Below are 20190 nucleotides of genomic sequence, written 5' to 3'. Positions count from 1 at the left end.
AGCGTGGATTCCATTTTTATAGCCATTTAATATACAAAAAAGAAACATTGTTACTTATCATAACAAGCATAGTACAATTCATTATATTTATAGGAACAAAATATTTTTAAGATCAGTAATAGTATATTATATATATATATATTCCTCCTATTTTAAATGAAAATATTTTCATAAAATGATTAGTAGCTTGGATTTGCTTCCTAAAGCACAGTTTTTATACTATCTTAATTTTATTGGCAATGATAAACCTTGCAATTAAAAAAATGTAAATTGCTGTATATTGAACTTAAGAAAATGATTAAATTCAAGCATTTGACTCATTAGTTAATGTATGATTTCTTGTTTAAATAGTAAAATTTGAGTCCTTATTCTCTTGCTACTTATTTGAAAAGTACGAAATTAATTAAGTGTATAATAACTAAGTAGTAATAAAATTTTCTCTAACTAGCCGGTCTAGATGATCTTCTCGTAAATGATAATCTTAATTCATTATAATTTCTAATTAAAAAGCATAGAGAATTAATCTCAAATTTATCATTATATTATAACTTCATATTGAATTTGCAAATGCTTAATTTCTATTAATTTTTTTTTATTAAAAAATCAATAAAATAAAAATATAATTTCAAAATTCAATAAAATTAAAATATAATATAAAAATTCGACATTAATCATAAAATAGGTACAAGTTTAATCTTAATTTCCATCCCAAAAAATTAAACAATTAAATGGGCCTTGATGCTTGTTAGGCCTTTAAGGTTTGGACCCTTTGTTTGGGTACTACAAACCCGAACAAATCATCTGAATCTGTGAGAGGGATTTTTTGTAGCGGCAAGCAAGAGTGAAGGTCTTATTGCCAAGTTCATCAACATCTTCGAATTAACAGTGAATTTAAAATTTTTTATATGAAGATGATTAAAAAAAATTATATTATATGTATCAAATTTTATATATATAATAATAAAAAATAAAACAAATAACAGATGATGATTGTTATTTTTTTAACGTCGTCCATACTTCAAATGGATACATGATGGAGCAATTTAATTCTTTATTCATATCATATTAACTTCAAAAATAAGATATAGTTTTTATATTATCAGATATGCATTACAGTATTAGATATTCATTTTCTTGAGGCTTGGAGTGTTCCTTTCTAATATCTATTTGTATAATGTTTTGTGTTTTAAAATTGTCTCTATTTTCCCCCTTTTAAACAATTGATATGTTTAGAGGAGCCGGAAGAGCCCAGCCCGTAAAAACTAGGAACGGAACCCAAAAATTTTCTTTTAATATTGACAAAAGAAAAGGAAAAAAGGGGAAGAAAGAATGTTGACTAGTGCGAGTTAGTGGACACGTGTGGATGATCCAAACTTCAAACAATTGGATTGGCTCAGAGGAGGCCACGGGGGAACCCCTACCCCACCATCCCAGAATATGCGGATATACAATTTCTAACTCAGGTGGCACCTTCACTGCCGTTGTTTTTCAACCTTAGAATTGCAAACTGGACGTCGTTTTGTTATTTCGAGTTTTGAACACTTTTGCCCCCAATAACTCACATCTTTTACACAACTGCCTCGTCTGTTATTATTTTGGATGGGAAAGGTATTTTCATTTAGGAGATTTTGACGTTTCAAGCTGCCTTGATCTATTTGCAAAGAGCTCCAATGCCCAAAAATTTGAGATCATAAAGAGTTAATATTTTTCATCAATTTTTAACATGTAGAATTTGTTTTTTTATTTTTTAATGAAGAGAATGAGAGATTTGAACTTAAATTTTTTAATAAAATATATATTTATTATTTAATCAAATGTTCACACGATAATTTAATTTTTAATTTATTAATTCAACTTTAATCTTTAAGTGCTATTGACAATCTTCTTTCCTTTTACATTTTAGCTACCATCCAAACCTAAGACTTTATCCCTCATGCCTGTATTTTCAGTGAGAAAAATGCCTATAAATTTTCATGATGGTAGCATATGAAATATAAATTTTTATGAATTTGATGTCTTTGTTTTTTGTAGTAAGGCAAATTGCACATATTTTTCCACAAACATAAATGATTGGAATTCTATTATGATTCACAAATTAAAAGTTGAAATTTTAGAAGACATGATTAAGAAATTCCTTGGAGAGGTTGAATGACTTTTTTTTCTTTTATAATATATCATTACCTATCTACCAAAACAAATAAATTATATAATGAATTATTAAATACAGTATAGAGAAGGCTTTTTTGGTTATTTATAGTCATGCTTGATGGCAAACTTATTAAGACATGTAATTTTCTCTAATTTTTTGGTCCATAAACAAAAAAAAAATGAAAAAGAAATTATTGCAAAAGACAAAAAAAGAAATGAAAGAGCAGTTCGAAGGAAAATGATCAAAACAGAAGTAGAGAAAAGAACAGCCCAATCAAAGCTAAAACTCGTGAGAACCTCTTAGTTATCGTTATCCCTAACCACACACGAAGGAAAACACCGACCCAAAGCCATATATCCGGTAGAAATAAAGAAGAAGAGAAAACAGAGAGAAGCAGAGTGAGAACTGAGAACCAGTAAAAGAAGAAAAATGGCAGCTGAGACAGCGCTAAGGATAACGGGTTCGAGTTCTACAGTTTGTAATCTAAATGGTTCTCAAAGGAGACCAACTCCTCTATCTTCTCCAACTCGTTTTCTGGGTCTGCCTCCTCGAGCTTCTTCTTCCTCAGTTTCCTCTTCTCTCTCTCATTTCTTGGGAAGTGTCCGAATTGGCTCAAGACTTCCTATTTCACGTCACCAACAGGGCAAGAGAAGGAACTTCTCTGTCTTCGCTATGGCCGCTGAAGGTAAATATGCTTTATTTCTCTGTTTCTTGCTTTTTTTTTTCTTGTTTTCTGTAGTATATATAAGTTATGTGGTTGAACTTGTTCATTTTATGCGGTAATTTGTTGTTCTCGTAATTGGGATTGTTATGCTTTGAATATTTTACGCCTGGGTTTTCGTTTCTTTCAGCTTTAGTTTAGTTCTCTCATTCTTTGGCAATTGGAGATTTGGATTTTTGGTATAGTTGCTGGTGTAGGCTAATTTCCGGTTCATCTGACACTCAGAGAGAGTTGCATTTTCAAAATTTTAATTGTCCCTAACTGATATTATTCATAATTAACATAAAATAACGTGGTCACTTAATCAAAATTTTGGTTTTGGGTAGCATTAATGAAGAAAACGGTTCTTCTTTTACAATGAATTTACTTCCAAGTTTTAGCTTCAACCAAAATATATGGTGAAAAAGTATATCAATGTAGATTTTTTACTTTTTTCAAATGCCCAGGCACATCAATGAAATGGCTGATAATTTTTCTTTTAAGAAGCATAAGCAAATACTCTGGATTTTTATTATAAGGTCAGGCGCATTCTCCCCTAGGAACCTCCTAAGTTCTAAGAGACAATCAAAAGAGAACAGTAGGCTCCATATGTTAGGACAAATTTCTTGCTACTTTGCTAACACTCAGCTGAATATCTTTTTTGTTGCTTTGCAGAGACAAAGCGTGCAGTACCATTGAAAGATTATCGTAATATTGGAATTATGGCTCACATAGATGCAGGAAAGACAACAACAACTGAGCGTATTCTATACTACACAGGAAGAAACTATAAAATTGGTGAGGTTCATGAGGGTACTGCTACAATGGACTGGATGGAGCAAGAGCAGGAAAGAGGTATTACAATAACGTCAGCTGCTACAACGACATTTTGGAAAAACCACCGAATTAATATTATTGATACCCCTGGCCATGTTGACTTCACACTTGAAGTTGAGCGAGCTCTCAGGGTTTTAGATGGAGCTATATGCTTGTTTGACAGTGTTGCTGGTGTTGAACCACAATCTGAAACTGTGTGGAGGCAAGCTGATAAGTATGGAGTACCCAGAATTTGCTTTGTCAATAAGATGGATCGTCTAGGAGCAAACTTTTTCCGGACAAGAGACATGATAGTGACAAATTTGGGTGCTAAACCGCTTGTGATTCAACTGCCAGTTGGTGCAGAAGACAATTTTCAAGGAGTGGTTGACCTTGTAAAGATGCAAGCTGTGCTTTGGTCAGGGGAAGAATTGGGTGCAAAGTTTGTTTATGATGATATTCCAGCTAATCTTCAGGAGTTGGCTGAAGAGTACCGGTCACAGATGATAGAAACTTTAGTTGAATTAGATGATCAAGCTATGGAGAACTATCTTGAAGGTGTTGAACCTGATGAGGAAACCATTAAGAAATTAATTAGGAAAGGCACCATTGGAAGCAGTTTTGTTCCAGTATTATGTGGCTCAGCTTTCAAAAACAAGGGGGTTCAGCCATTACTTGATGCTGTCATGGATTACTTGCCTTCACCTCTTGACTTGCCAGCAATGAAGGGAACTGATCCTGAGAACCCTGAAGTGACAATTGAAAGGAAAGCAAGTGATGATGTACCATTTTCTGGACTAGCTTTCAAGATCATGACTGATCCATTTGTGGGGTCCCTTACGTTTGTCAGGGTGTATGCTGGGAAGCTTTCTGCAGGATCTTATGCGTTGAATGCAAACAAAGGAAAGAAAGAGAGAATTGGTAGACTTTTGGAAATGCATGCCAACAGTAGAGAGGATGTTAAGGTCGCTATGGCTGGTGATATTGTTGCTCTTGCAGGTCTAAAAGATACCATTACAGGTGAAACTCTTTGCGATCCTGACCATCCCATTGTCCTTGAACGGATGGACTTCCCTGATCCTGTTATTAAGGTTGCTATTGAACCCAAGACTAAAGCTGACGTTGATAAAATGGCTACTGGTTTGATCAAGCTTGCCCAAGAAGACCCTTCTTTCCACTTCTCACGGGATGAAGAGATAAACCAGACTGTAATTGAAGGAATGGGAGAACTGCATCTAGAGATTATTGTTGATCGTCTGAAGAGAGAGTTCAAGGTTTGTATCAACATCTAATTGTGAAACATATTAATACTCTTGATCATTCAGCTCAACTGTGTGTGCATTTAATAACTGTACTGATGCATAAATGTTAAGTAAATCTGCATGCATGGTATCCCTTTGATTTGTTTGGAGATTACCGTTTGCACAATTGGATCTATTCTCATTATCTTGTCTCTGTATGTGGGGGAGAGTGTCTGTGTGTGATGAAGTTGTCCTAAGTAGAATCAGCTCATCTTCTTCCCCCCAATCATTTTTACCTAGGTATTCAGTTAAAGTAAACTAATTGTCATAAATTTGGTTTCTTGGTGTATGTAGGTAGAAGCTAATGTTGGTGCACCCCAAGTAAATTACCGTGAAAGCATTTCTAAAGTTTCAGAAGTAAAGTATGTGCATAAGAAACAGTCAGGTGGACAAGGGCAGTTTGCTGATATTACTGTACGTTTTGAGCCCATGGAGGCGGGTAGTGGATATGAGTTCAAGAGTGAAATCAAGGGAGGAGCAGTGCCAAAAGAATATATTCCTGGAGTCATGAAGGGACTGGAGGAGTGTATGAATAATGGTGTACTTGCCGGCTTTCCTGTTGTTGATGTACGTGCCGTGCTAGTAGATGGTTCTTACCACGATGTTGATTCAAGTGTCTTGGCATTTCAGCTGGCAGCCAGAGGAGCCTTCAGAGAGGGGATTAGGAAGGCTGGCCCAAGGATGCTTGAACCTATAATGAAAGTTGAGGTTGTCACACCTGAAGAACACTTGGGTGATGTGATTGGTGATCTCAACTCAAGGAGAGGCCAGATTAACAGCTTTGGTGATAAGCCCGGTGGGCTCAAGGTATGCCACATTACCAAGTTCTTTCTTGTTAAGTTGTTGCATTCAAATTTGTCAGCACCAGCCCATTTTCGTATCTAAACCATTCAAACTTTGTATCAGAATGAAAATATAATTGTTCTATAGTCATGATGTGCATATATGTTGCCAATAGAAAAAAAATGGGAAAATAGGAGTATGAATTGTTCCTTTGTGTAATCTGACGATTCTTAGGAAAGATCCACTAGACTACTTTGCTAGTACTACCAATGAGAACACGAACTACATGTTAATTGAAGTACGCACCGTAGTGTTCTCTTGGATTTTCCAAATGGAAGTTTCCTCTGGCATTGCTTTTGGATTAGGGATGGTAAATAACTCTTCTTTTAGTCTTATCGTTCACGGCTTGCTGTTGGATAACTGCAGGTGGTTGACGCCCTTGTTCCGCTTGCGGAGATGTTCCAGTATGTTAGCACTCTCCGGGGAATGACAAAAGGTCGTGCATCCTACACCATGCAATTAGCCAAGTTTGACGTTGTCCCTCAACACATCCAGAACGAGCTTGCCTCAAAAGGGCAAGAAGTTGCCGCTTGATTTGGTTTTCCTGGGGTCCCAACAACCAGGAACACAATATTTTTGTTCACTCCATAATTTAAAAAGCGCAACATTACCCTTCTTTTCCCATTTTTTTTTTATAAATTCTAATATTCATGTCTTAGTTTGAGATATAAACTTGCAACAGCATTCTGAAGCACAAGCACTCTGCTCTGGGCTCTTCTCTTCGAAATTGTGAATGCTCTATAAATCAGAATTTGCAAAGGAAGGAATTATCTGGTTCTGTTCCATGAACTTAAAAGTTCTAATTAGTCTATTCAGTGTAAAGTTTTGCGAAAATTTGAGGTAGGTTGTCGCTTTTATCAAGGATGTAGAGTTAAGCAGGGACAAAATCATTGGAGAAAAAAAATACATAAAAAATGCCCAAAGGCGTCAACCCAAAGCAATCAAATCTTCTTATAATACGCCCAAACACAATGTTAGGTAATTGGAGAAAAGAATAAATCTATGACCAAACAACCCGTAATCCACGCAGCCTACACAAATGCCGAAGAAGCTTCCAGAACCACCAGAAGTCTCTGGTCTCCTCCTCTTAACTTAGCTTCCTTTATATCCCTTGCTCTAATACTTTCCTTCACTCTAAAATACCCAAAACCCCCGAAATCCAAATCGTCCCTCCAAGCAAATAGAAGCCCACAAATTCCTATAAGATGGCCGACGAAGCCAAAGCTAAAGGCAACGCCGCCTTTTCTTCCGGCGATTTCAACACCGCAATCAAACACTTCACCGAAGCTATAAACCTTGCCCCGACGAACCACGTCCTTTACTCTAACCGATCCGCCGCTTGCGCTTCTCTTCATCAATACGATGCCGCATTATCCGACGCCAAAAAAACTGTGGACCTTAAACCGGACTGGTCGAAAGGTTACAGCCGGCTCGGCGCGGCTCACTTAGGTTTACACCAATACCAAGATGCCGTTTCAGCCTATAAAAAGGGTCTTGAGATCGATCCTAGTAATGAAGCCTTAAAATCCGGCTTGGCTGATGCTCAGTCGGCGGCGACGGCTTCGGCTTCCCGAGCTAGGGCAGCGCCGCCACCTAGCCCATTTGGTGATGCTTTTCAGGGGCCGGAGATGTGGGCGAAGTTGACGGCGGATCCGACAACCAGGGTTTATTTACAGCAGCCGGATTTTGTTAAGGCGATGCAGGAGATTCAGAGAAATCCTAGCAAATTGAACGAGCATTTAAAAGATCAGAGAGTTATGCAAGCTTTGGGGGCTTTGTTAAATGTTAAGTTTAAGGCGCATGGTGCTGGGGATGACATGGAAATTCCAGAGGCGGATTCACCACGTCCTCCACCGCCTTCACAGCCGGCTAAAGAGGAGGTGAAGAAGCCAGAGCCTGAGCCTGAACCAGAACCGATGGAAATTACAGAAGAGGAGAAGGAGAAAAAAGAGAAGAAGGAGAAAGCTTTAAAGGAGAAGGAGGCTGGAAATGCTGCATATAAGAAGAAAGACTTCGAGACGGCTATTCAGCATTACACGAAAGCAATGGAGCTTGATGACGAGGATATTTCGTACCTCACCAATCGAGCTGCTGTTTATTTGGAGATGGGCAAGGTATGGTTATTTATTTTAATTTGTTTATAAGTTAGAAATTTTACTTGTTTTAATTTAGTTATTGGTATGAAATTTATAACATATGAAAAGATGAAATTGTTGGCTGATTATATGTTTTTATAGTTGCTTTTTAGTTGAACTCAAAATTTAGGTGGCATAATGCTAATTTCATGTTGGTATAAAATAATAATGACCACAATTTTTTTAGAATGATTTTGAATGTCAGGTCGCTTTTGCTTTAAGATGGAGCCCTGTTTTTTAGAATCTTTCTAATAATAGTTCTATGATAGAGCCCTGCTTATGAAAGTACATCTGTGAATGTCATGTTGGCATGATTGCGGAGTATGATGGTATGACTGTGAGTGTTCTATGAGGCCTTACTAATCGTTTAGAATGTATGTCATTTGCTTAATTATGTTGGTTTTATAAGCTTATTTACAGCACAAACACATGTTGCTTTCTTCTTGAAAAGACGACAGCGGGAGGATTGTAGGGAAAAGCCTAGTTATTTCCTCCAAAGGAAATGGAGTTATTTAGTTGATTTTTCCTAACCTCGTCTTCTTTCCTACCAATACCATTTATGTTAGGTTGAAATTTTTGGGTGTGGATGGTTGTGAACTCATTATGCCAATTATATTCTGGCTCCCCTTTTTTCCACTGGACCTAATAGGAGAGATAATTTTTCAGTCAACATCATGTGATTTAGTGTATATGTTCTTGGATTTTATGTATAGGGGTTATAGTTTACAATGGATTTTATGTATATCTAACTGCACTGCCCTTTTTCTTTGCCTAACATCCTTGTTAAATGCAGTATGAGGACTGCATTAAGGATTGTGACAAGGCTGTTGAAAGAGGTAGAGAGCTTAGATCAGACTTTAAGATGGTAGCAAGAGCTTTGACTAGGAAGGGAACTGCTTTGGTGAAAATGGCGAAATGCTCAAAAGATTATGAATCAGCTATTGAGACTTTCCAGAAAGCCCTTACAGAGCATCGCAACCCTGAAACATTGAAGAAACTAAATGATGCAGAAAAAGCAAAGAAGGATTTAGAGCAACAAGAGTATTTTGATCCAAAGATAGCTGATGAGGAGCGTGAAAAAGGTATTCTTTATTCGTTTCTGTTTAGTTTTTGCCGGCACTGTCATGTACTTTAAGTTTCTTTACTATGTTATGCTGTATCTTGTCACTGATATTTCCTAGGTTGCTCTGCATCTTGCTCTCCTGTTTATTTGAGTTTGGTCTGAGTCCATGTATTATAATTGTGTTGGAATGAGAAAAATAGTAGTCCCCTATCATGTTCATTAGCTGACTGGACAAATATATATGCAGGGAATGAATGTTTCAAGCAGCAGAAGTACCCAGAGGCTGTGAAGCATTATACAGAGTCATTAAGAAGAAATCCTAAAGATCCAAAGGTAAGAAAGCCTTGGTCTGTTTATGTGAGTTTGTGGTTGACCAAGGCACAAATATAGTATCTTATTGACTGTTAAAATATTTTGGCCTTATCAGGCATACAGCAATAGAGCTGCATGCTACACGAAATTGGGTGCATTGCCAGAGGGATTGAAGGATGCTGAGAAGTGCATTGAGCTTGATCCAACATTTTCCAAGGGTTACACAAGAAAGGGTGCTGTTCAGTTCTTCATGAAGGAGTATGAAAAAGCTTTAGATACATACCAGGAAGGGTTGAAACATGACCCTAATAACCAGGAATTACTTGATGGTGCTAGAAAGTGTGTAGCTTTCTGCTTCAGATTTTTTGGTATTGTGTTCCTGTTTCAACAGTATCTTATAATTAATTGTTTCTCTCAATTATTTTGCAGATGTGTACAACAGATTAACAAAGCAAGCCGTGGTGATTTGAGCCCTGAAGAGTTGAAGGAAAGACAGGTTAGGATTTCTTTCATGTCTTTGTTTACATATGGGTTCTAAAATCCGTGTTGGATGCCGATGTAAATTTTAATTGGTGTAATGTTGCAGGCTAAGGCAATGCAAGATCCGGAAATTCAAAACATTCTCTCAGATCCTGTCATGAGACAGGTAAGAACTGAAAAATATTGGTTCAGTGTTGCAGTACTTGTAATGTGATTTTATTTGGATTCTTTGTTGTTTATATGGTGTACTAAAACAGTGGGATGTGGGCAGGTGTTGATTGATTTCCAGGAAAATCCAAAGGCGGCACAGGAGCACATGAAGAACCCTATGGTAATGAACAAGATTCAAAAGCTGGTCACTGCTGGCATTGTCCAGATCAGATAAATGTGAGGGAGAGTTTTCCCTTATTTGATTTTCCAGTTTAGTAAATTTGTACTTTTGCGGGGTGAATTTGAATGGTCTAATTTGTAAAAACTATTAGTTTCAGTTGGAAATTTTCAAAAGTTTGCTTGTTGGCTCGGCTGTGAACCTTTTTCATAGACTTTCTATGTTCCTTCTATGCGTCACTGGATGCTTTTGCTCCGGTTGTTAAAAGACCTCTCCCCTACTGCCTGGCAGATCATCAACAGTGACCAGAGGACTCATCAGTTTCTTCAGCACAGAGAAGAATATCATTGTGGTTCTGTCTAGTCTTTTATTTTATGTGCATGGGTATCCGGAAATTGACTTTAATGACGCTTGTTTGGCTTATTGTTTTTTAGTGTTTTATTTTTACATTTCCTTTACGAAAATTTGCATTTGAAGTGAATAGCAATAAGCAAGTAACATGCATTTTAGCGTAATGGGCTGAGGAATAATGAAAGTTGAAGATTATGATGTCCGAAGAACTAACTAATTGAACTAGTAGTTTATTCTTTTACACTTGTGGCGTTGAAAATTTAAACGAATTGGGAAAAGAGGCTGTTAAAAGCCATCTTAAAAGTTGAAATTAATTGGCTTTAATCGTCGTCAAAGTTCAAAAGCTCTCCAACGGCGTCGTTTTATCGAAGGAAAACGCATTCCCCCAAAATCTCTACCGTTTCTGTTGTTGGTCTGGCTTCCCTACGAGACGAACAACTGCTTGCTTTGCTCGCCGCGTTCTTTCTCTGGCTTTCTAGTTCCATTTGAAACGCTTAGATCACTCTCGGTATGCTTTCCAGTTTATCCCCTTTCTTTCCTCTTATAATTTCTTGCGAGGGATGAAATCGGGAATTCAGTTGTTTTAATGTTGGATCAACATGTGCCAGCTTTTTTAATGCATTGAGCACGTTCGATGAAATGTCTCAAACACTAAGAATTATCAGTTCTCGATTTACTCTGTTTCTACGATACTTGCTTTGTTCTGTGCAATAGCTAAAAGTTAAATGCGTAAGTTTGTTTAAGATTCAGAAATCCCATATTCCCTAATTCCTTCTTCATTGTGAAAGTTGGAATAAATTTTTGGATGCAAATGGCTTACAGTCAATGTTGGTTTCTGGGTGCCCGTTGTTTTTAAGCTGGACAGAGTTCCCACCCCAATCCATCTATTAATGGATTTGTTTATTAATTGAATAAGCTCACCTTGTATCAGTGCTTACAGTCAACTCCAATATCTTTTACCTGGATTTGTAACCTGCCATAGATTGCCTGCATTAAGGTGCTTTTATCTATTCTTATGTAGCTTGTGATCTTCGCTGCTTTTCATCTTTTCTTTTTTAAGTTTAATTTTATGAACATAAAAGTTAAAATCATTGCATTTATGGGACAAATGAGAAATTGGTCTTAGAAATTGGTCACTTCTTGAGAGATATCTGAAATAAATATTTAGGATCTTCTTTCTCTATTTTTCATCAGCTTGCTTTATCAATCGAAAATACTCGTTGACGACGGAGTTACAGAAATTGTCTTGGAAGCATTATTTGGTTTTTCCATTAATGTAGTAATGCATTGTAGGGGAACCACAGTAGGGATTTGATGAACGGTGTTTCTAGTAGCTTACGGGCAGCTTTCTCCTACTGTGTACAGCAAGTGCGTTGCTATGATTATCATCATTACCTCTGCCTTCTTGAGCTTCCCCCTAACATGCGAAAGGCTGCATTTGCACTCCGCGCCTTCAATGTTGAAACTGCCAGAGCTATGGATGTTGCTTCTGATCCCAAGATTGGTCTCATGCGCCTTGTCTGGTGGCAAGAAGCCATTGACAAAATTTATGCTCACAAATTGATTGAACACCCAACAGCACAGGCCCTCTCCTCAGTGATATCTGAAAGTAAAATTAGCAAGGCTTGGTTAAAACGGTTAGTTGAAGCTCGGATCAATGATGCAAGTAGAGAGGCTACTGACCTACCAGAGAGTATTGAGGACTTAGAGAAATATGCAGAGAATACAGCATCAACTCTTCTATACATGACTCTTCAAGCTGGTGGTATCAGGTCCACTGCAGTTGACCATGCAGCATCGCATGTTGGTAAGGCAAGTGGCCTTCTTTTGCTACTTAAGTCGCTGCCATACCATGCTAGCCGCAACCGTCACTTTTCTTACATACCAGCTAAAGTGGCAGCCAAGCATGGGCTGCTAGTTAAGGAGGGAGGTCGATCAGAGATACACTTGGATTCTCGTGAGGGCTTATGTGATGCGGTTTTTGAAATTGCATCAGCAGCCAATGCACATTTGCTGAAAGCTCGTGAATTAGCAGACGCTGTTCCCTCTGAGGCTCGTAAAGCACTTCTACCAGCTGTGCCCGCCCAAGTTCTGTTGGATTCCCTCAGTCGTGTACAGTTCGATGTGTTTGATTCAAGGTTAGCAAGAGGGATTCTGGGTAAACCTCCACTGTCGTTCCAATTGAAATTGAAGTGGTATTCATGGCGGGGCAAATATTGAAACTTCTATCTTTACCGTGTCTGTTGCGTGGATAACTTTTCAGCAGGCGGCAAAGGAAACCAGAAGCAAGAGCTTTGTTGTATTTGTTCTTTCACAATAAGGGGATTGGGTGTCCCCATGAAACATGTTAAAAGCTAACTTTGTGCTCCTTTATGACTTATTTGGCATGATTCTAAAACTCTCTTACGTGATATCATTTGGAAGTTTAATAATCATAGATGGCTTAGCGTATGCAATTTACAGGTTGGAGGATTAACTTGTCTTCCAAGTGAATGAACAGAGGCAGTAATGGTTTGTCTGCCACTAGTAGAACTTTTGCTTCCAAGGATTTCATGTCGAGATGTTTCGGTGAGAGAAAGCTTGTATTTGTTTCTTCTACACAATATCTCCTTATGTCCCATAACAACAGTGAATAATTAGTGAATTATAGTCAGTTGATAATTGACAATGGTTAGGCTAATCTTTATCGGAAGAATTGTACAAGCAATGGGATGAAATCTTCCAATCAGAGGAGAAGAATAGATTTTAAAAGATCTGCTTATTGGAAGACCACAAGCGGCTATTTATTCTTTAGGCTAATAATGTGAAAGAAAGACCATTTTTATTTTCAACGTAATGAAAACTTTCGGACTAACAAATAAAAGTCCAAACCGACCAATCGTACTTAGAGAGAATTAATTAAAACAGATATTTGTAGAGTACAAACAAACAGAAAACAGTGGACTAAAGGAATAAAATTTCAAAACGCTAGAGGATCAAAGCTGCTGAGCTTACTCCAGCTTGGTGATGATCGAGATTGTAATCATTTATTTCTTTACTTATTTATTGTTTGGCTTGAACAATAGCCTTATTTGACCAGCATCACATTTCATACATCTTCCCTGAATTTCTAATCTAAAGAAAGACAAATTGCATAACGTAATAGGTAGAGGTGTAACAGCTTCCCTTAAATTACCACTTTTTAGCCCCGTAAAACTCCTTTCCAGGAGAAGAATATCAAAGTATCTGGCAGCATATACTTTGATCTAATCGGAGTTTGGTACTGGTACAATACCTTTTTTGCCTGCATAATCTTTTTCTCAGATACACAAATCTTAACAGACCAAACTTTACTTGCGGAATTTGGGGGAAACTTTTTAACATGAGTCATATCCAACCAAGTTTTAACTTCTCATTGTATCACTTTTAGTATTAGTCCCATGGAAACTGCTACCCTTTCCCTGACAAGAAGTAGAAGAAAGTAAAGCCCAGAAGAAAATTCAACTACTGACAGAAGACAACAGCATATGCATCTTCACAAATATAGAAAAAAAAAAAAAAAAAAAAACAAAACCGACCATTTGTTTCAAGCAGTAGATTTTTGGACCCACAGTTCTGCAACTATTCCACACGTGTCAACCTCCTATTTTGCATGGCATCTTACACGGCTTTACCACCTTCACTTTAAGACTCTCTCCCGGACTCCATTCTTCATCCCTGCTTTCCCTTCAAGCATCAGTTTCCACTTCCTTTCGTTTCCTTCTCCTCTTACTTGTTCACGGCTTTCTTGAACTGGATTCACTATTTACTTGTAATATCCATGGCAAAACAAGATTCGGTTTTCATCAAGTACCTATCTTTACTTCTAGTGTTATTATTACTTTTTGAAGCAGGACGAGCCGCCCGGTTGAATCAGTGGGAGTCTGGAATCCGGCTGTCTACAGACATAGATGAACCGCAAGATGTAGATGATCAGCAACTTGGAACAAGATGGGCTGTTCTGGTGGCTGGTTCATCTGGCTATGCTAATTACAGGCATCAGGTAAAGCATTAGTATCAACTTATAATAAGGTTTGAATTCTTTTCTATGGACTGACAAAAGGATCAAGCACCAGCCTTACATGCTTTCATTTTTTCTTTTAAAATAAATCTGCACTATGAGGAATTAAAAATTCTCTTTGCTTTCTTGAATTCTTTCCTTTTTCACTTCTTCTTCTCTCTCTCTCCTTGGCAAAAAGATATACTAGTGTTTTCAAATCTTTACTATTTTTTTCCCTTAGTGATGGGCGTAGTGGTACTGTATGTTAAATGTGTAATAACACTGGTTAGTTTTGTCTAAATGGGACATAAACCTTTTTTGGGTGCAAGGACAGGCTGATGTATGCCACGCCTATCAGCTGTTAAGGAAAGGAGGATTGAAGGAAGAGAACATAGTGGTGTTTATGTACGATGACATAGCCATGCATAAGCTGAATCCGAGGCCAGGAGTCATCATCAACCATCCCAAAGGCGATGATGTTTATGCTGGCGTGCCTAAGGTAATAACAATCCTTTCACTCAACAATAATAAAGGGGCCAGTTTAGATAATATCTTGGTATGTGGGCATTCTCTTCAGTCTCTATCGTACCAAACTTAATCTTAAGCTCTTAGATTCATTATCTAGTACACTTGATTTGCTAAGGATGACTTGAGCATCCAGGGTTTTACTTGGATTAGGAATGATCAAGAAATTTGAGGTTTACTTGAGTTGAGATGACTCAAGCATTTAAGTTTTACGGGCAGGAATTTTGTTGTATAAAATAAGAAAAAAATCTGAAGGGACAGGCAGATAATTTATGCAAAAAATGAGAAAAATATCTGTGGCATATACCTGTAAAATATAGGGATCATAGATTTGTTTAGCATAATCGAACTGTTTCAGTTTATAAAATTAATCTAATCATGATTAGTGGTGTTGTGAGCTGTTTGGTTGCTTTTCATGTCGTCTGACATCAATTTGATAGTTATGGGCCACTTTGATTGTGATAAAAATGAGTGGACCTTTTGTCATTATTGCTGCTTTTGAAATATAGTGGTTAGATTAATGGATGTAATCCTAGGACCTAATTTAATTATAATGGGTGTCATTTATTTGTAGACTTGCACATAAAATTTATTAACATAGGGATGAACAATCTAATGTCACTCTCCCCAAAGTGGTTGCATAAAAAAAGCTACTATAATTGGACAGGAACAGTAAACTTTTGCCAAAAAACAAAGGGAAGAAGACATTTCAGATAGAGAGAATTGATGTTTAAGCCTGCTGTTAGTTAAAAAATTCCAAAGGAAAATAGCTGACAAAGGATAAGAATGAGAACATGAAATTTACTTGTAAAGCCGGCTAATAGTGCCCTGTAAATGACTTGATGCTTGTAGATTTGTGATTTCCTTCTGTTTTATGTATGTGCTTGTTTGTGGCTCCCCCGCCTGCCTCACTCTTTCCCTTCGCCTCCTTCTCAAAGTTCTACCCATGTTAAATCTAAGAAAATAAAATGATTAATGATTACAAATTAATTTTGACTAATGATTAGCTACTTGGATGGATCTCTTGTTTGAGTAACCTGGAATTTATTATTTAATCCTGAATTCACGTGGATGTTTTCAACCATCTTATCTGAGGATTCACACTTCATTAGGTCCAGAACAATAGCTCTTTCTGAAATCCAGAAGTTACCAACTAGGTGGCTGATCAAAATACATTGATCATCAATAGGTTTTGTCACCTTTTTACTTGTGAGGCATGTTCTAACTTAGTGGGGAAGCTTTAATAGATGAGCTTAAGGTTGTAAATTTGATCATTTGAATTTACTGTAATATAACCATATTGACCGTATTGATGGGATCATAATGTTAGGATTACACGGGTGTGCATGTTACCGCAGCAAATCTGTATGCAGTACTTCTTGGTAATAAAAGTGCTCTGAGTGGAGGAAGTGGAAAGGTTGTTGATAGCAAACCCAATGATAGAATATTTCTATTCTACTCAGACCATGGAGGCCCTGGAGTTCTTGGTATGTTAAAGACTTTGTTTGTGCTGCATCATTTATATATACTCCGTCTAGCCACTTGTTTCAACCAAATAAGACCTAATCGCCATGAGAAGTTTAAAAAGAGAGGCAAGCTTCTGCTAACTTTGCTGAAATACAAGAATTGTGATTGGCATATATGATATTAAAATAACCTTCTGTATGAAACTAGTAGTACCATCGCAGCTGATTATATAAAATCCCAAGCTGTATCTGAACTCCGTTTAATATTTGTCCTTGAGAACATAGACTTAAGATGCATGTAAAAATACCCACCAAAGGAGTTAAAAAAGCCTTAAAGGTCTAATTGATTTGATATTTGATTCTAGGGATGCCAAATTTGCCATTTCTGTATGCAATGGATTTTCTTGATGTCTTGAAGAAGAAACATGCAGCGGGAAGCTACAAAGAGATGGTAAGAGATCTTCTTAACTCCAAAATTACTCGGGCTCTGCGCTTGGACATATTCCATGATCTTTTACATTGCATTTCTGATGCCACCAGGTTATATATGTAGAAGCTTGTGAAAGTGGGAGTGTCTTTGAAGGCATAATGCCCAAAGATCTTAACATTTATGTAACAACAGCATCGAATGCGCAAGAGAGTAGTTGGGGAACTTATTGTCCTGGGATGGAACCTTCTCCTCCTCCAGAGTATACCACTTGTTTAGGAGATTTGTACAGTGTGGCTTGGATGGAGGACAGGTATGTGGTTACTCTCCTTTGAACTTTTTTCAGATCACAAATCAGCTTCAATAAAGGCGATTAGTAACAAGCTGTTTGATCTTTACATTCATGGGATTTTCTAGTTGAATGTGTTTTTGTCACAGTTCCAACTATTTTTCCCTTATCTAGTTTTTTGAGGAAAGCACTTTTCCGGTTATGATATAAGAATCTTGATCTCAAAGTAGGTATTATTACCAGTAGTAGATGTTTTATTTCAGTTAGTGTCTCAAATGAGTTGTGCTCATTAGCTCTTTTATACTCTTATGATCTGCAGTGAAACTCACAATCTGAAGAGGGAAACTGTAAAGCAACAGTATGAAACCGTAAGCATAACAAATTTTCAGCAAATTTTGGAGTTGTTTTCTCACTTATGGTTAGCTGAACTCTTTAGTGGAAAATACTATCGTACGAAATTCTTGAATTCTCATTATGCAGGTAAGGGAACGGACTTCCAATTTCAACTCTTACACTTTAGGCGGATCGCATGTGATGGAATACGGGAATGCAAGCATTAAAGCTGAAAAGCTTTGTTCGTATCAAGGTTTTGATCCTTCTAGCGAAAACTTTCCTCCAAATGAATTGACCCACATGGAAGCTGTTAACCAGAGAGATGCAGATATTCTTTTTTTATGGCATATGGTGAGCTTGGGCTCTATTCTTTTCTCAGCCTCTAACCATAGAATGTCACATTGCATTGGATCTTTGTACTTCTCCTTATACCTAAGTGAAGTTTTGCTTGGCTAAATCTCTTATAAATCGTTCTATGAAATTTGTAATTGGACTTTGTTGTTTCATCAAAACTCAAAAAGAGATTTGCATTCTTAAACTGACTAATCAGAAGCCCTCATTTCCTAACAAGGCTAGCTATTTAGAAGAGTAAATAAAAGGAGGAAACACTTTCTTGACTAGTACTGAAATTCAGTCCCTTGTTTAAATTACAAAATAATATCGGAAACACTTTCTTGACTAGTACTGAAATTCAGTCCCTTGTTTAAATTACGTCCCTTGTTTAAATTACAAAATAATATCTCATTGAACTTGATATCCATGTTGGTCATTTTATTTGTTATACAGTACAAAAATTCAGAAGCTGGATCAAAGAAGACAGAAATACTCAGACAGATTACTGAGACTATCAGACATAGGATCCATTTGGATGGCAGCATTGACTTGATTGGAACACTCTTGTATGGACCAGCAAAAGGTTCTGGCGTTCTCAACTCTGTCAGGGAACCTGGTTTGCCCCTTGTTGATGACTGGCAGTGCTTGAAATCCATGGTATCAGTCCCTTTTCCTCTTAACTGTCTTCTCAAAATTGAATTAGTCTCCTTTCTTCGTTGGTCATAACCAAACCTTTCATTCCAGGTTCGCTTGTTTGAAACACACTGTGGGTTACTAACCCAATACGGCATGAAACACATGCGGGCATTCGCCAACCTTTGCAACAGTGGTGTTTCCCAATCCTTAATGGAGCAAGCTTGTGTTGCTGCATGCAGCGGCCATGATACAAGGCAGTGGCATCCCTCAAATCAAGGCTATAGCGCTTGATTGTGGAAAATATGCACAAAGGACTTGCTACCATTATATCTGAATCTTCCAAAATTAGTGTTATATGTTTGGATTTCTGCTAGTTGCACTTCTCTCCTGCATATATGATTGTAGCTACCTAGCAGTTGTTTAGAGATGAAGCTTATGCATAAGTAGGTAAAGCAAGGTAAACAGAAAGAACTCTTTTACCGTATTAATTGATATTAATGTACATTGAATACAAAATAGTAGCACTAATAAAAGTAGTAGCCGTAATTTATAAAACATAGTCTATGGCCACAGGGTGAGTTCCTTCTCTTCAAAGACAAGAGGAGGCCTGTGATAGCTTGGGCTTGGGCAGCTGAGCCTTGGGCTTAAGCATTGAGGGAAGCTCTCCGTGATCGGAATTGCCAAAATTTGGGTCCATGGGCATGTTGACGTCCAAACTTTGCTAATTGAGAACTGAACTTCAACTTCCAAAGATAAGCCAGTCTGAAAGTAAAAAATGGACTAGGTATTGGGTGAATCCACATCTATAGCCTCGCCTCACCCAGCTTACCTCGGCCATGAGGGGTGAAGTCGGAATAAACCAAGATTAGGAGTCTTTTTCTACTTTATGGTCTAGTTGGACTAGTGGGGAATTTTGGTTAGGGACTTAAATTTTAACGGTTTAACGAGGTAAGGCAGAAATTCGGCCTTGTGGATCCATACTTGTTTAACGTTTATGCTGGTGAATATCCAGAAACAAGGTGAAAGAGATGGGGGTATGGGATCTGTAACGGCCCAAATTGGGGCCAAGTTGGGGTCACATACTTTGAGGTTCTCATTTATATGGACCAAGTTAAGATCAATTATGACAATAACGATCGAGTAGCGAAGACCTAGCAGGATAGAGGGAGAGGCCTGAATTATAGGTTAAGGCTATAGCCACGTTATTGCCTCTTTCACCTCTACTAGTGGACTTTGGTCCCCCAATCTCTCATGTCTATGATCACTTGATGTTATTCTTTTAAGTTCTGGACAACTGGCAAATAAGGCTTTCCTTGCTTTCTCCTATATTTCTCTCTATGTTCTACACAGAAGGAGATAGGGGACCAAAAAATGATTTCAACGTTAATCAAAGGGGACCTAGAGTTGCTGCCATACTTGCAAGCTTACCAAAATCTGGCCCTGTATTTTAAATAGTTAAGCACCCATATGGTTAAGGGGGTTTGGAAATTCTAGTCTTTGAGCTCCAGTTTCTTTGATCGTTGACCCACTCATCGCTGCCTTAAGGGGCATTCTAGGCTTGTCCCTCGTATTTTAGCAATGACAACAAGCGCATCTAATTATAACGCATAAGATCATATTTTAAACTGTAAATCTTTTAGATGATGATATTGATTTAAAGATTTTGCAATCACATTAAATAAGAT

General features: G+C 37.5%; 4 protein-coding genes and 1 long non-coding RNA gene across 9 annotated transcripts; 4 read left to right on the top strand and 1 right to left on the bottom strand.

Moving 5' to 3' along the window:
* The first annotated feature begins 2394 nt into the window (after positions 1-2394).
* SCO1 (Translation elongation factor EFG/EF2 protein) lies at positions 2395-6572 on the top strand. The gene is made up of 4 exons (XM_018117354.2): positions 2395-2834; positions 3525-4939; positions 5261-5773; positions 6176-6572. The coding sequence occupies exons 1-4, from the start codon at positions 2579-2581 to the stop codon at positions 6341-6343; spliced, it is 2352 nt and encodes a 783-aa protein (XP_017972843.1). The 5' UTR covers positions 2395-2578; the 3' UTR covers positions 6344-6572.
* A 291-nt stretch (positions 6573-6863) lies between these two features.
* LOC18606323 (hsp70-Hsp90 organizing protein 3-like) lies at positions 6864-10318 on the top strand. 2 transcript variants are annotated; one of them, XM_088804284.1, is made up of 8 exons: positions 6864-7923; positions 8738-9026; positions 9255-9340; positions 9435-9658; positions 9749-9815; positions 9906-9965; positions 10071-10186; positions 10282-10318. In XM_088804284.1, the coding sequence occupies exons 1-7, from the start codon at positions 7015-7017 to the stop codon at positions 10182-10184; spliced, it is 1749 nt and encodes a 582-aa protein (XP_088660410.1). In that variant the 5' UTR covers positions 6864-7014; the 3' UTR covers positions 10185-10186; positions 10282-10318. The 2 variants fall into 2 exon arrangements, with proteins under 2 accessions (XP_088660410.1, XP_017972844.2); XM_018117355.2 differs by having other exon boundaries at positions 6865-7923; positions 10071-10318.
* A 377-nt stretch (positions 10319-10695) lies between these two features.
* On the top strand, positions 10696-13081 carry LOC18606322 (Terpenoid synthases superfamily protein). Of its 4 annotated transcripts, none has more exons than XM_018117359.2 (2): positions 10696-10986; positions 11844-13081. In XM_018117359.2, exon 2 carries the CDS (start codon positions 11901-11903, stop codon positions 12696-12698), a length of 798 nt encoding a protein of 265 aa, XP_017972848.2. In that variant the 5' UTR covers positions 10696-10986; positions 11844-11900; the 3' UTR covers positions 12699-13081. The 4 variants fall into 4 exon arrangements, with proteins under 4 accessions (XP_017972848.2, XP_017972847.2, XP_007039932.2 ...); XM_018117358.2 differs by having other exon boundaries at positions 11783-13081; XM_007039870.3 differs by having other exon boundaries at positions 11772-13081.
* A 410-nt stretch (positions 13082-13491) lies between these two features.
* On the bottom strand, positions 13492-14175 carry LOC108661343 (uncharacterized). The gene is made up of 2 exons (XR_001927100.2): positions 14036-14175; positions 13492-13918 (listed from the first exon to the last, which is right to left on the bottom strand). It is a non-coding gene; the product is annotated as an uncharacterized LOC108661343 (long non-coding RNA).
* Positions 14176-14277: 102 nt separating this feature from the next.
* On the top strand, positions 14278-19060 carry BETA-VPE (beta vacuolar processing enzyme). Its single transcript, XM_018117356.2, has 9 exons — positions 14278-14499; positions 14831-14995; positions 16352-16508; positions 16853-16938; positions 17028-17227; positions 17523-17571; positions 17684-17887; positions 18323-18526; positions 18614-19060. Exons 1-9 carry the CDS (start codon positions 14278-14280, stop codon positions 18794-18796), a joined length of 1470 nt encoding a protein of 489 aa, XP_017972845.2. The 3' UTR covers positions 18797-19060.
* The last annotated feature ends 1130 nt before the right edge of the window (positions 19061-20190 follow it).

The sequence above is a fragment of the Theobroma cacao genome, chromosome 3 (assembly GCF_053813885.1).
Source record: "Theobroma cacao isolate CCN51 chromosome 3, ASM5381388v1, whole genome shotgun sequence".
NCBI classification, from domain to species: domain Eukaryota; kingdom Viridiplantae; phylum Streptophyta; class Magnoliopsida; order Malvales; family Malvaceae; genus Theobroma; species Theobroma cacao.
This window is presented reverse-complemented; position numbering and strand designations above follow the sequence as displayed.

Bases quoted from the DNA above. Each gene is read 5' to 3' on its own strand.
- LOC18606323 (XM_088804284.1), top strand. From the start codon at position 7,015: ATGGCCGACGAAGCCAAAGCTAAAGGCAACGCCGCCTTTTCTTCCGGC. The intron at 9,659-9,748 runs GTGTGTAGCTTT...ATTATTTTGCAG, and splicing joins TTACTTGATGGTGCTAGAAA to ATGTGTACAACAGATTAACA. The intron at 9,816-9,905 runs GTTAGGATTTCT...GTAATGTTGCAG, and splicing joins AAGAGTTGAAGGAAAGACAG to GCTAAGGCAATGCAAGATCC.
- LOC18606322 (XM_018117358.2), top strand. From the start codon at position 11,793: ATGAACGGTGTTTCTAGTAGCTTACGGGCAGCTTTCTCCTACTGTGTA.
- BETA-VPE (XM_018117356.2), top strand. From the start codon at position 14,278: ATGGCAAAACAAGATTCGGTTTTCATCAAGTACCTATCTTTACTTCTA. The intron at 16,509-16,852 runs GTATGTTAAAGA...ATTTGATTCTAG, and splicing joins TGGAGGCCCTGGAGTTCTTG to GGATGCCAAATTTGCCATTT. The intron at 17,572-17,683 runs GTAAGCATAACA...CTCATTATGCAG, and splicing joins TAAAGCAACAGTATGAAACC to GTAAGGGAACGGACTTCCAA.
- SCO1 (XM_018117354.2), top strand. From the start codon at position 2,579: ATGGCAGCTGAGACAGCGCTAAGGATAACGGGTTCGAGTTCTACAGTT. The intron at 2,835-3,524 runs GTAAATATGCTT...GTTGCTTTGCAG, and splicing joins CTTCGCTATGGCCGCTGAAG to AGACAAAGCGTGCAGTACCA. The intron at 4,940-5,260 runs GTTTGTATCAAC...TGGTGTATGTAG, and splicing joins GTCTGAAGAGAGAGTTCAAG to GTAGAAGCTAATGTTGGTGC.